Here is a 14,923-nt window from a genome sequence, read left to right as displayed (position 1 = left end):
GTGGCTTATAGCTCAAGCGTCTTTATGGGATGAGACAGTATGAGAAGAGAAGAGAAACAGCATGGCTAAGAGGCAAAATCCCAGGCTTGGGAGGCAAAGATCGTAGGTTCTAATCCCAGCTCAGCCACTTGTCTGCTGTTCGACCTTGGGCAAGTCACTTAACTTCTCTGGGCCTCAGTTGCCTCATCTGCAAAATGGGGATTAGGACTGTGAGCCCCAAGTAGGACAACCTGCTTACCTTGTGTTTACTCCAGCATGTAGAACAGTGATTGGCACATAGAAAGCACTTAACAAATACTGTAATTATTAGTATGGGGGAAAAAATTGTCCCTCAAAATGGCAAGCTGGCAAAGATTGGTCTGAGCAAGCTTTTTCCAGTCAATCAATCACTGATAGTTATTGAGCACTTCCTGTGTGTAAAGCCCTGAACTAAGTGCTTGGGAGAGGACAATGCAATGGAATTGGTAGACATGTTCCCTATCCACAATGAGCTTACATTTTACTCCGTCAGTCCCTTTGCTCTGAAGAGGAAGAGAAAAGAGGAGACCTCTTAGACCTGTCAGGAATTCCCCAAGGAAGAATGTCCTTAGGGCAATGAGATGTTGTGAATGAATAAAGTATTCTCCACATTTCTTCTTTTCTATGGTTATTCATCTAGCATTTTTTTAATGTGCCAAGCACTGCACTAAATGAGGGGATAGGTAGAAGAAAGTCAAATCAGACTCAGAGGGCTCACGGCGTAAGAGATAGGAAGAATTGTTATTCCCCCTTTTAAAGATGGGGAAACTGAGATACGGAAAGTTTAAGTGACTTACCCAAGGTCACTGGCAGGCCACTGGCAGAGCTGGGACTGAAACCCAGCTTTCCTGACTCCCAATTCCATGCTCATTCTATGTTATCTCCCTCTACCAATTCTGGGTACTAAAGAGAGGCCAGAATCTCTCTTCTACTTCCTGAGAAAGTAGATTTGTAGGTCTGGTGGTTTAAAATCTCAAGAAGAATTCTAGAACTTTCTGTTGCTCTTCCATGGTTGGCTAATCTCTAGGCTTAGAAACATTCTATGACCTTAATTTTATACACAGGGTACTCTTTTTATTTTCCTTTTACTTCTCTGATTGCTCTTCAGACAACATTCTGAAGCAGTGTGCCTAACAGATGCAGCATGGGCCTGGAAATCAGAAGGACCTGGGTCCTAATCCCGGCTCCACCATTTGTTTGCTGTTTGACCTTGGGTGAGTCACTTAACTTCTTTATGCCTCAGTTACCTCATCTGTGAAATGAGGATTAAGACCGTGAGTCCGATGTGGGACATGGACTGTGTCCAACCTGATTAGCTTATATCTACCCCAGTGCTTACAACAGTGCCCGGTACATAGGAAGCACTTAACAAATACTATAAAAAAGTGAAGGATTCTTCTTTCAAATGGAAGGTTTGCAGTCAAAATCCTGAACCCTCAGCTCAACTGTCATGCCACCCTTCGAAGTCTTCCTCAAAAATCATCATTCCCATTTCCTCTAGCTTTAGCACGCCTATGGATTTATCTAGTTCTTTGTTACTGAGTCATCTATTAACTTTATTCTTTTGATCTGTTGTCATGCTTTTTAAAGTATTGCTCAGTCATCATTTTAAGTGAACCTCCCTAGACCATTAGATACCTTTTAGCTTGAAGACCCTAAAGGGGAGGAGTTCACCACTTTCTCCTTTTATCTACTGAATCCTTCTCCCTGTAAACACACCTTTTTTTTTGTTAAGCGCTTACTACGTGCCAGACATTCTACTAGGCGCTGGGGTAGATACAAGCTAATTAAGTTGGACACAGTCCTTGTCCCACATAGGGCTCACAGTCTTAATCCTGGTTTTACATGAGGCAACTGAGGCACAGATAAGTTAAGTGACTTGCCCAAGGTCACACAGCAGAGAGTGGTGGAGCTCAAATTAGAACCCAAGTCCTTCAAATTCCCAGGCCCATGCCTTATCCACTAAGTCACACTGCTTCTCATTCTGGCCTCTTCTGCCCGTAAAAGAAAAGAACTACTTCTTTTCTGAGGGAGAGGCATAGAAAGATACTGCTTAATTAACTAAGTCAAATGTGCCTGCGAGATTAAGGGTGCATTTCAACCCCTCAACCTCCTGCTCCCTTGTGAGGAGAAGTCACCCCCGCTGTGAGTTCCCTGTTGAAGCTAATCGGGAGATTAGTTTGAGCAGATCACCCAGGTCTTGTGCTTATGGTGCATTTGGGGATGACTGCGACCCAGAGTTTCATGTTGACGGCAAATCAACCCTTGGAAAGGTACGATCGGATTTGAGCGCCGCAGATTTGAGTAGTTGCTATTAGTAACAGTAAATAATGGGACAGTTAGTGGTTAGCAAGTGTTTTATGAACTGATACCTCTTGTTCCATAGAGGCTGATCCAATTTATTCAGAATGGATTTGCTTTCCCCTATTAAGCTTGGAAATGTATCTGCTGTCCCTTGTTATTGCTTAGCCGTAAAGTGATTTTGTTAAATCCATCTCTATTTGAATGAAATCTCTCTTTGAATGGATTGTTCCAAGCAACCACTGAACATAGGGCAGTACATTCTAGGGGTCTTGGTATTGCTGAGACTGCATCCCGAGGGCTGTGTCAGGGCTAGGCAGAGATCAATGCAGCATGGTTTAGTGGATAGAGCACGGGCCTGGGATTCAGAAAGACCTGAGTTCTAATCCAGCTCCACCACTTGTCTGCTGTGTGTGACCTTGGGCAAGTCACTTCATTTCTCAGTGTCTTATTAACCTCATCTGTAAAATGGGGATTAAGACTGTGAGTCTTATGTGGGACAGGAACTGTGTCCAACCCAATTTGCTTATATCCGTCCCAGTGCTTGGCACATAGTAAGCACTTAACAAATACCATTATTATTGTTATTATCAGTGAGTGAAGAATAAATCAATCATATTTGTTGAGCACTTATTGTGTGTAGGGCAGTGTAGAAGCGCTTGAGTACAATATAATAATATATACTAATTATACAATATAATAATATATGAACAGGCACATTCCCTGTTCAGCACCTGTATATATGTTTGTACATATTAATCTATTTATTTTATTTGTACATATTTATTCTATTTATTTTGTTTTGTTTTGTTCTCTGTCTCCCCCTTCTAGACTGTGAGCCCACTGTTGGGTAGGGACTGTCTCTATATGTTGCCGACTTGTACTTCCCAAGTGTTTAGTACAGTGCTCTGCACAGAGTAAGCACTCAATAAATACAATTGAATGAATGAATGACAAGCTTACAGAAAAAGCCTGAGGTTTCTTGCAGTATGATAGAACTTTGTGACCAGATCCAAGGCCTGAGAGTCAGGATTTAAAACTTCCTGAGTTGTAATCCCTGCTCTGCTTCTGACTTCCTTGGTAGTTTTAAGTTGCATAAACTTTCCAACTCTGTTTCCTCACCTGTAAAACAATGTTAATAACAGTTCCCTTTTTTCACGGTGTGGGTAGGGGAGGTTGTAGAAATTCATGACGAAAAAGCACTTTGGGTGGGAAAAGCACTAGGGATTGTACAAATATTGTGTTATTAAATGATAATAATAATTACAGTATTTGTTAAGCGCTTACTGTGAGCCAGGAAACGTGCCTAATAGTACAGTGCTTTGCACACAGTAAGAGCTCAATAAATACAATTGACTGATTGAAGTCCTTCCCTCCTGCTTTGCTGTCTACTTTGGCAGAGCAAATATTGTGGAAGCAATGTGGCCCAGTGGAGCAATCTTGGGCTAGGAAGTCAGAGGACCAGGGTTCTAATCCTGGCTCCGCCACTTGCCCACTGTATGACCTTGGGCAAGTCACTTAACTTCTCTTTGCCTCAGTTACCTGATCTGTACATTGGGGATTAAATCCCACTCTGTCCTACTTAGACTATGAGCCTTTTGTGGGATAAAGATTACATCCCACCCGATTATCTTGTACCTACCTTAGTGCTTAGTACAATGCTTGGCACTTAGTACTTAAGAAATACTACAGTTATTATTATTATATTGATCAATCATTTACAAAGGAGTTTCTGAGAAGCAACTAACTGTACTCCTTGCTCAGGACTTGAGTCTCCCTTCTAAATTCCCCCTCACCTAAACCTCCTGATCACTTCTCTTTGCTCTGTCATGGAAATTCCTTGTTTCCGGGCCTAAGACTGATGCCCCTCAAGGGAGTTATTGTCCTCAGATTAATTTCAGTTAATTTCTGATAAAAGCTCCACCCCATGTCATTTAGAGTGGAAAACATTCATGCAAAGCTCTGTGGAGTAAGCCTTCAAAAGTTTGTTCAAGACCCCAGAGAAAACTAATTAACCGCTCACAACAGAACAACACATATGAATAGTTTAGCTCTTTCTGGTGGCTTTGCCAAGCAGTTTATGGGGTTTTAACCTAGCTTTGGGGCCAGCTAGTAGTAATAATAATAATAATAATAATAATAATGGCATTTATTAAGCACTTACTATGTGCAAAGCACTGTTCTAAGCGCTGTGGAGGTTACAAGGTGATCATGTTGTCCCACGGTAATCCCCATTTTACAGATGAGGTAACTGAGGCACAGAGTAGTTAAGTGACTTGCCCAAAGTCACACAGCTGACAATTGGTGGAGCCGGGACTTGAACCCATGATCTCTGACTCCAAAGTCCGTGCTCTTTCCATTGATCCAGTAGACAGTACTGTTGGAGTCAATTAATTTAAGAGGCAGAGGCAGAGGCAAAGAAGTAGAATTGCTTAGAGATCATGTGTGGTGGTGGTTATTATGATTTGCTCTCGATGCATTTCTTATTTAATGAATCAGATACTATTCCCCTTCTTTTGTTATGGTTATCCATCTTATAATAGATCAACAGCTGGGTCCACATGTCTCATATTCTGCCCTCAGCTGAGAATTTGAGCCTTTCTTTAAGCACAGAAATCCCTCTTTGTATGTAGGTGATAAATTAATGACATTTATTGAGCACTTACTGCACTGAACACTGGACTAAGCGCTTGGGAGAGGATAGTATAACAGAGTAGGTAGATACATTCTCTGCCTTCAAGGTGATGGGGAGTTTTTCTTTTGATCACCAGGCTAGGAAAATGGTGGGAACTCATTTTTCTGGTTTCTCAATCAGTTCATCAGTGGTATTTATTGAGCACTTATTATGTGCAGAGCACTGCACTAAGTACTTGGAAGAGTACAGTACAATTTGAAATGGCTTGAAGCATAAGTATCACTGATGGACTTGGGGAAATTATGAGAACCTAAGTTTCCAGGTGATTGTTTTCCTGCCAGTGTTACATATATCCTTCACTCGGGGAAGCTGGCTTAAGATTACTCTCCTGCAGGTATGCTCTGTTGGGTAAAAAGTGCGGATTAGTTTGTCTTTCTGTATCTAGCTTTTCCTACTGTCAAATGGTGGGAAGGGGAAGGAGCTGGACATCTGCGTCCCTCTGTGGGTTGCTGGCTTAGTTGACGAGAGAATGCCCATTAAGTGCTTTGAGGCCATCCTTTAGCAGATGGTGTCTAAATACAATGCACTGAGAGAGAGCATAGTTGTGTGATGTGGGCACCGATTCTTGAGGGCCCAGGCTGAGACCACCAAGTCATTTTTGTTCCGTCAAGTTTAGCCCATCTGTCACAAGAGATTATTCACACCATCGCATCCTCTGTCGTTTGGATTGCTGAGAAGCAGTGTTGCCTCATGGATGGAGCACAGGATTGAGAGTCAGGAGAGCTGGATTCTAAGTCTAGCTCTGCCACTTTATTTTTATCACTATCATCATCATCATTATCTTTAAGTGCCTATTCTGTGTCAATCACTGTGTTAAGCCCTGGGGTACACACAAGTTAATCCCCCTCTAGATTGCGAGCTTGTTGTGGGCAGGGATTGTCACTGTTTATTGTTGGATTGTATTTTCCCAAGCACTCAGTACAGTGCTCTGCACACAGTAAATGCTTAATAGATATTATTGAATGTCATAATCAGGTCAGACGTGTTCCTGTTCCACACGAGACTCCCAGTTTAAGTACTTGCCTGGTGTGGAAACTTGGACAAGTTTTTTACTCTGTATCTCAGATGTCTCATCTGCAAAATGGGGATTCAATGGCTGGCCTCTCGCCCCCTTAGACCGTGAGCCCCGTGTGAGACAGGGACTGTGCCCAATCTGATTCCCTATTTCTATCCCAGTGCTTAGCCCAGTGCTTGGCACAGAGTAAGCACGGGAAACAACGTGGTGTAGTGGATACAGCACGGGTCTTGGCGTCAGAAGGACCTGGTCCTAATCCTATCTGCTCCACTTGTCTGCTGTGTGACCTTGGGCAAATCACTTAACTTCTCTGGGCTTCAGTTACCTCATCTGCAAAATGGGGACAAAGACTGTGAGCCCTATGTAGGACATGGACGAGACATGGCCATTCATTCATTCATTCATTCAATCGTATTTATTGAGCGCTTACTGTGTGCAGAGCACTGTACTAAGCACTTGGACATGATTATCTTGTATCAACCCCAGTGCTTAGTACAGTGCCTGGCACATAATAAGTGTTCATAATAATAATAATAATAATGGCATTTATTAAGCACTTACTATGTGCAAAGTACTGTTCTAAGCACTGGAACACTGTTCTAAACGCCACACCACCACTTAACAGCTGCTTCTATTATTATTCCTCATCCTAGAGGTCAGATCTCTGACAAGGGGTCATTCTCATTCCAGAGGTGATCCTCCTAATTCCAGAGCCTTCTACTTCAGGACCCTTTCTGAATCACCTCTTCCAGTGTATATTTGTACATATTTACTACTCTATTTATTTTATTAATGACTTGCATATATCTATAATTCCATTTATCTATTCTGTTGGTATTTACACCTGTCTACTTGTTTTGTTGTCTGTCTCCCCCTTCTAGACTGTGAGCCCGTTGTTGGGTAGGGACCGTCTCTATATGTTGGTGACTTGTACTTCCCAAGTGCTTAGTACAGTGCTCTGCACACAGTAAGCGCTCAATAAATACGATTGAATGAATGAATGAAAACATCACATCCCCATCTTGCCAGTTTTTCCACCCAAGTGACATCTCTACTGTGAGGAGCATTACCCAGCACATGGCTATGGGCTCTTCTGGTTCTTCAGTTGGAGTACTCATTTCTAGCTGTTGCCTCCGTAGTGCTCTATCACGATGGACATAGCATCTTGCCTTCTGATTGAAATTGTGACTATGTAGCATTTTCCTCACTGGCTTTGCTTGTAACCTGCTGTTTCTGCTCCCTCCTTCCCAGCCCAGCCCCCTCACAGACGTGAGCATTTGAGGCATTCTCAGAATGTGTGCTAGCTGGATGGAAGCCCTTTTCGTCTCTGTTGGTCTTTGTCCTCCTGTCTAACCCTGAGTTTTCCCCCTTTGCCTATCCTCCCTCCACCCATCCTCTCCCCAGCACAGATTGTTCAATGCTTGGTAAATATTTTACTACTTCTAATGGAATCAAGTTGTTTACTCTGCAAGAAATAGAAAAGCATTAGTTAAAGAAAGTAACAAGCTGCCTGGCTGCTGACACTTCAGGTTTCCAGAGAGGGCTGGTAGCCTGAATGATTTCCATTTAAAGGAGTTTTAATACCATAAGATCTCCTACCTCACCTTGCTGCTCTCCTGTTACAACAGAGAAGCAGTGTGGCTCGGTGGAAAGAGCACGAGCTTTGGAGTCAGAAGTCGTGGGTTCAAATCCCGGCTCTGCCAATTGTCAGCTGCGTGACTTTGGGCGAGTCGCTTCACTTCTCTGGGCCTCAGTTCCCTCATCTGTAAAATGGGGATTAAGACTGTGAGCCCCATATGGGACAACCTGATCACCTTGTAACCTCCCCAGCGCTTAGAACAGTGCTTTGCACATAGTAAGTGCTTAATAAATGCCATCATTTATTATTATTAATCAATGGTATTTGTTCAGTACTCCCCAGGTCATTCAAGATTGAGAAGCAGCGTAGCTCAGTGGAAAGAGCCCAGGCTTTAGAGTCAGAGGTCATGGGTTCAAATCCCGGCTCCACCACTTATCAGCTGTGTGACTTTGGGCAAGTCAATTAACTTCTCCAGGCCTCAGTTACCTCATCTGTAAAATAGGGATGAAGACTGTGAGCCCACTGTGGGACAACCTGATCATTTTGTAACCTCCCCAGCTCTTAGAACAATGCTTTACACATAGTAAGCGCTTAATAAATGCCATCATTATTATTATTATTACAACCCAGCCCACTCACTTCACCCCTCTAATGCCAACCTACTCACTGTACCTCCTTCTCATCTATCTCACCACCGACCTCTCGCCCAATCGTGCCTCTGGCCTGGAATGCCCTCCCTTTTCATATCGGCCAGACAGTCACCCTCTCCCCCTTCAAAGCCTTACTGAAGGCACATCTCTTCCAAGAGGCCTTCCCTGACTAAGCCCTCATTTCTTCTTTCCCCACTCCCTTCTGCTCCGACTTGACCTGCTCCCTTTACTAACCACCATCCCCCGGGCCCACAGCAATTATGTACATATCCGTAATTTATTTATATCAATGTCTGTCTCCCTTCTAGACTGTAAGCTCGTTGTGGGCAGGGAATATATCTTTGATGTTGTTGTGTCATACTCTTCCAGTCGCTTAGTATGGTATTCTGCACACTGTGAGCTCTCAATCAATGCGATTGACTGATTGATCGATGTCAGTCTTAAGATCCCAGAAGTGACTTGCTTCTTGGGGCCTGAAGTAGCCTGCTCAAAGAGCAAGGGAGTGGGGAAGCACTCCTCTCTGCCTCATCAACTCTTTCTTTCAGATATCACTCTCCCAACCCTCTTCCTCTTGGGTTCTGGTTCCCTTTGCTACTTCTTTTTGGGGAATGAACTCTGTCCTTTATCCTGTGGGTTGCCTCACATTGTCTATTGTGAAATTCCCTGAAAAAATATGGAACATCTGTCCTTACTGAAATCACTACTGGCTTTTGCCATTACTAAGAGGAAATCTGCTCTCCTTTTAAGGGGCTTGATTTTCCTGTCTGTGAAATGGGGGAAATGCTGTCTCCTGGGCTCTTGGGGATGAAAACTCTTCCGCTCATTGAGAAGCAGTGTGGCGTAGGGGAAAGAGCACAGGCGTGAGAGTCAGAGGACCTGGGTTTTAATCCCGACTCTGCCACATGTCTGCTGTGTGACCTTGGGAGAGATACTTTTCTGGGCCTCAGTTACCTCATATGTCAAATGGGGATTGACTGTGAGCCCCATGTGGAGTAGGGACTGGGTTTAACCTGATTAGCTGTATCTACCCCAGAGCTTAGTACAATGCCTAGCATGGAACAGGCCCTTAACAAATACCATGCAAAACCCAATAAAACACCCAAACATTGTCAGTGTCATCAGACTGTGTGATATTCAGAATGATTGAAAAGCTTTGGGAAATGTGACTTATTAGAGCTATTTTCATAGAATCACATGTCTGTATAAGGAGTGATTTAAACTGGAAGTAATAACAACAATAATAATAAAGATAATAATAATAATAATAATAATTGGGGTACTTGTTCAGCACTTGCTATGTGCCTAGCAATGCAGTAGATATAATCTCCCATTTTACACTGTAAACTCATTGTAGGCAGAAGCAGTGTGGCTCAGTGGAAAGAGCATGGGCTTTGGAGTCAGGGGCCATGGGTTCAAATCCCGGGTCTGCCAACTGTCAGCTTTGTGACTTTTGGCAAGTTACTTAACTTCTCTGGGCCTCAGTTACCTCATCTGTAAAATGGGAATTAAGACTGTGAGCCCCCCATGGGACAACCTGATCACCTTGTAACCTCCCCAGCGCTTAGAACAATGCTTTGCACATATTAAGTGCTTAAAAATGCCATTATTATTATTATTATCATCATTATTATTATCTGTTGTATTCTCTCAAGTGCTCAGTACAGACCTCTGCACACAGTAAACATTCAAGACATACCATTGATTGATAAATTGACATAATGTGATTAATGTTGCACACAGTCTCTGTCTCACACAGGGTTCAGAGTCTAAGGGAGAAAGAGAAAGCAGCTACTTGATCCCCATTTTATAGATAAGGAAACTGAGGCACAGAAGAATTAAGTGACTGGTCCAAGGTAACACAGTAGGTAGGTACTGGAACAGGGCTAGAACTCCAGTGTCCTGACTCCCAGCCCCATGATCTCTCCACTGGGCCACACTGGTTCTCCACCTCTCTCCAGACTGAACTGGATCAGTTTTGCAGAATCGCTGGGCTGAAAGGGACCTAAACCTCCATGAGAAGCAGTGTGACCTAATGGGTAGAGCACGGGCCTGCGAGTCAGTAGTACCTGGGTTCTAATCCCGGCTCTGCCACTTGTTTGCTGTGTGACCTTGGGCAAGTCGCTTCACTTGTCTGGGCCTCAGGTACCTCATCTGTAAAATGGGGATTGAGACTGTGAGCCCCACATGGGACAGAGACTGTGTCCAACCCGATTTACTACTGTGTGACCTTGGGTAAGTCACTTAACTTCTCTGAGCCTCAGTTCCCTCATCTGTAAAATGGGGACTAAGACTGTGAGCCCCCCGTGGGACAACCTGATCACCTTGTATCTCCCCCCAGCGCTTAGAACAGTGTTTTGCACATAGTAAGCGCTTAACAAATGCCATTATTATTATTATTTGCTTGCATCCACCCCAGCGCTTAGTACAGTGCCTGGCACATAGTAAGCGCTTAACAAATACCACTACTATTATTATGAATACTATTGAATGAATGAATGGAAGAATAAAGGGAACATAGTAAGTGCTTAAAAATACCATAAAAACAAAAAAACCCATAAAAGATAAAGAAAAAACCCTCCAGCTTCCAGGTCATGTGCATGTCTACCCTGATGGGGTCTTCTCTTAGTCTCGCCTTCGGCCTGTTAATAATAATAATAATTATAATAATGATGATGATGGTATTTGTTAAGCACTTATTATGTGCCACACACTGTTCTAAGTATTGGGGTAGATACAAGGTTATCAGGTTGTCCCACATGGGACTCACAGTCTTAATCCTCATTTTACAGAGGAGGTAACGGAGGCCCAGAGTAGTTTAGTGACTTGTCCAAGGTCACACAGCAGACAAGTGTCGGAGCCGGGATTAGAACCCACGACCTCTGACTCCCAAGCCCACTCTTGCCACTAAACCATGCTGCTTCTCTCCAGAAAGCCCAACATAAAAGCTTCCAGCCGCGGCCTCCCTCCTTGGCTCTCGGCTAATCCCTGCCCAAAGCTGGGCAGCAGGGCAGACTTTGGGCCTTACCCAGTGGTGCCTGAAACAAAGCAGCAGCTGTGCCTGTCTGCCAGCTCTGTCGACTCCCCCTGAAACCCGAGAGCTGAGCCATCTGGACTGCCCCCCTCCCTCCCGGCCCTAAGGAAGTCCGGCTGAGTTGGCCCCTTGGAAACACGCTGGAGATTTTCAGAGGGACCCAGGGAACTGTTTCCCCAGCCGCTGCTTTCTCTGCAAGCCCGAGCGCAGGGAAGAGCTGACGTGTTGTGTCGGGAAACAGGGCCCATCAGCCTGGAGCGTGAGCAGCTCGTTGGGGAACTGTCAGTCCCGTCTCCGTAAATGAGCGCACGGAGTCATCTCCTCCTAATTGAGAGTGACAGGGTGGAGACATCCTGTAGCCTCTTAAAAAGCCACTGCTTCTCCTCGGGGCTGGAAAGGAGGAGGGGGAAGTGCCTAACCTGCCTAACCTTTCTCCCTGTTTAGTACAGTGGTCTGCATGCAGTAAATCCCAGTGATTGACCGCTTCAATTATTACCCTCCTCCAACTCTTCTATCTCAGTGCCGACCTATCGCCTACATCCCACCTCTGGGTTGGCACGTCCTCCTTCCTCAAATCCAACGGACAATGACTCCCCCTGCCTTCAAAGTCTCACTGAAAGCACATCTCCTCCAAGAGGCCTTCCCTCCTTTCCTTCTCTTCAACTCCCTTCTGTGTCACCCTGACTTGCTCCCTTTATTCATCCCCTCTCCCAGCTTCACAGCACTTATATCCATCTCTGCAATTTATTTATTTATAATAATAATAATGGCATTTATTAAGCACTTACTATGTGCAATGCACTGTTCTAAGCTCTGGGGAGGTTACAAGGTGATCAGGTTGTCCCACAGGGGACTCACAGTCTTAATCCCCATTTTACAGATGAGGTAACTGAGGCACAGAGAAGTTAAGTGACTTGCCCAAAGTCACACAGCTGACAATTGGCAGAGCCAGGATTTGAACCCATGAACTCTGACTCCAAAGCTCGTGCTCGTTCCACTGGGCCACGCTGCTTCCCCTAATATTTATATTAATGTCTTGTCTCCCCCTCGATACAGGAAGCTCACTGTGGGCAGGGAATATGTCTGTTACATTGTTGTATCGTACTCTTCCAAGTGTTTAGTAAGGTGTTCTGCACACGGTAAGCACTTAATAAATATGATTAACTAACTGACTGCCTGTCTGAGCAGTGCGGATACTGTGTCATGTTATTTGAGACCATACCATGCAGGGTTTTTAACGGTCTTATTTCTGCTCTTTCTGGTTGTCCACACAGCTGTTGCATGATTCCCTCCTGCAGAGAAGCTGTGCTGCCATGAAAAACTGTGTCAGCGAACTGAGTTCCAAGGTGGCAGTTTGGGAAATTCCGCCTCGCCATTCATTGCTGGGTTTGGTTCATAGTTGATACTACCCAAATGGCCCCAGGATCTGGATATGACTTCTGGTCTTCTCTCTGGTGTCACAGCTATATTCATTCATTCATCATCAATCGTATTTATTGAGCGCTTACTATGTGCAGAGCACTGTACTAAGCGCTTGGGAAGTACAAATTGGCAACATATAGAGACAGTCCCTACCCAACAGTGGGCTCACAGTCTAGAAGGGGGAGACAGAGTGGGAGAAATAAAAACGGGGCTAGGCACTAAGGAGCAAATGCAATAGTGCAGCAAAGGGTAGTCTCCATGGAGTACACAATGTAGGAGTGATTGCTGAACTGTGGTGTGGTTATCAGGCACGTAATAAAAATAGTAGTAATAATTGTGGTATTTAAGTGCTCTATACAAGCAGAGTACTAAGCATGATACAATCAGATTGGGGACAGACCCTGTTCCACATGGGGATCACAGTATAAGAGGGGAGGGAGGACACTGAATCCATGTTTTACAGATGAGAAAACTATATATAATCAATCGATCAGTCAATCCATCAATCAATGCTATTTATTGAGCGCTTACTACTTGCAGAGCACTGTACTAAGCACTGGAGTAGACACGTGCTAATTAGTTTGGACACAGTCCATGTCCCACAGGGGTTCTCAGTCTTAATCCTCATTTTAGCTGGGAACAGTGCAGGCATTACTCATTCAGTTGTATTTATTGAGTGCTTACTGTGTGCAAAGCACTGTAATAAGCTCTTGGGAGAGTTCAATATAACAATAAGCCGACACATTCCCTGCCAACAACGAGCTTACAGTCTGGAAATAGAAGTGGTCAGTGCTATCCTGAGCTTTGTCCTGTGCGAATATCTCATTGAATAATGGGACTGTGGAATATTTTTCTTCAAGAATTTACCCACGGGCCATGGTGTATATGCACCGCACCTTGGGATCCAGACTCAAATGCCATTATTATTATTTTACAGTTGAGATACCTGAGGCACAGAGAAGTCAAGTGGTTTGCCCAATGTCACACAGAAGACATGTGGAAGAGTCAGGATTAGAACCCAGGTCCTCTCACTCCCAGGCCTATGTTCTCTCTATTAGACCAGTCAGTCAGTCGATTGCATTGATTGAGCACTTACTGTGTGCAGAGCACTGTGCTAAGCACATGGGAGAGTACAGTGTAACAACAGACACATTCCTGGTTCTTTTCAGTTGTAATAATCAATTTGAAAATAACAGTTGCATATTTTTTTGAACTGCACAGCAAAACAGATCTCAAAGCCCATAGATAGAAACTAAGACCATTCCTAAAGGATGTGGTAAGCTCCTTGTGGAAAGAGAACTTGCCTACCAACTCTGTTCCATCGTACTCTCCCAAGTGCTTTGGACACTGCTTTGCCCACAGTAAGTCCTTATTAAACATGACTGATTGACTGAAGCATAGAATCACTCTGTGCTAGGTATTAAACAGGCTCAACTTCCTTCAAGGAGTTGTCATTATATTGACCTTCTAGGGAAGTGGATGGGGGTTAGGGGAGGAGGAGGTGGGTCTTTGTCTTGGCAGATACTAGGATTTTCCCAACATGATCTCCTCCTTCCCCGTGGTGATGATTTCATCCTTGTAGCCAAGCCTGAAAGGCAGCCAAAAGTTTCAGGTCCCCTGGTGATGTTCTCTTGCTTACAGATTTTTTCCTCTTGTTCCCCTTGCTGTAGCCCGTGGTGACTCGATTTCAGTGTTTTCAGGTGATGATGATAGTGATTCAAAGTCATCATTTCTGGGAGAGTTGAGAGCGGGGAGACTCATCCCCTCCCATTACATTGCGCGAGGACCCGTCAGTAAAGCCGAAGAACATTTGGACACTCAGAACGATGCTGGTCTGTAGCTGAATATGTCTAAATTGCCTGAAGATGCCCTTGGGTACAGGAAGCTAATGGGAGGGGGGGGGGGGGAGAGGGGCATACAAAAATGAGTACGATATATTAGGGTGGCAAAAAAACCCTTTGAAATCTAGAGGAAAGCCAAACTGCAAATAATCATGAAAACCCACTCAGTCATGGTTTCAGGTGGCTTCAGTTGATTGACTGGGAATCCAAGAGGGATGAGAAGCCTAAAAATTGGATTGAAGTTTCAAGGGGGTGAGTGATGCTTCTGGTTATGTCAGTCCCCACATTTTCTTTGTTGCTGTTTTTGTTTAAGGTATCCGTTAAGCGCTTAATCTGTGCCAGGCACTGTACTAAGCGCTGGAGTAGATGCA

At 44.2% G+C, this 14,923-nt stretch overlaps 1 protein-coding gene across 2 annotated transcripts in view; it reads left to right on the top strand.

Moving 5' to 3' along the window:
* Positions 1-14,923, top strand: part of GALNT14 (polypeptide N-acetylgalactosaminyltransferase 14) — a 137,081-nt gene that overhangs the window by 33,596 nt on the left and 88,562 nt on the right. Inside the window, exon 2 of one of the 2 annotated variants that reach the window (XM_038751704.1) lies at positions 12,564-12,635. The exons of the other annotated variant lie outside the window; for it this stretch is intronic. Coding sequence (XP_038607632.1) covers positions 12,564-12,635 — 72 coding nt within the window. The remainder of the gene's footprint in view (positions 1-12,563; positions 12,636-14,923) is intronic. 2 annotated transcript variants of the gene reach the window in all.

This window comes from Tachyglossus aculeatus, chromosome 9, assembly GCF_015852505.1.
Source record: "Tachyglossus aculeatus isolate mTacAcu1 chromosome 9, mTacAcu1.pri, whole genome shotgun sequence".
In the NCBI taxonomy this organism is placed as follows: domain Eukaryota; kingdom Metazoa; phylum Chordata; class Mammalia; order Monotremata; family Tachyglossidae; genus Tachyglossus; species Tachyglossus aculeatus.
This window is presented reverse-complemented; position numbering and strand designations above follow the sequence as displayed.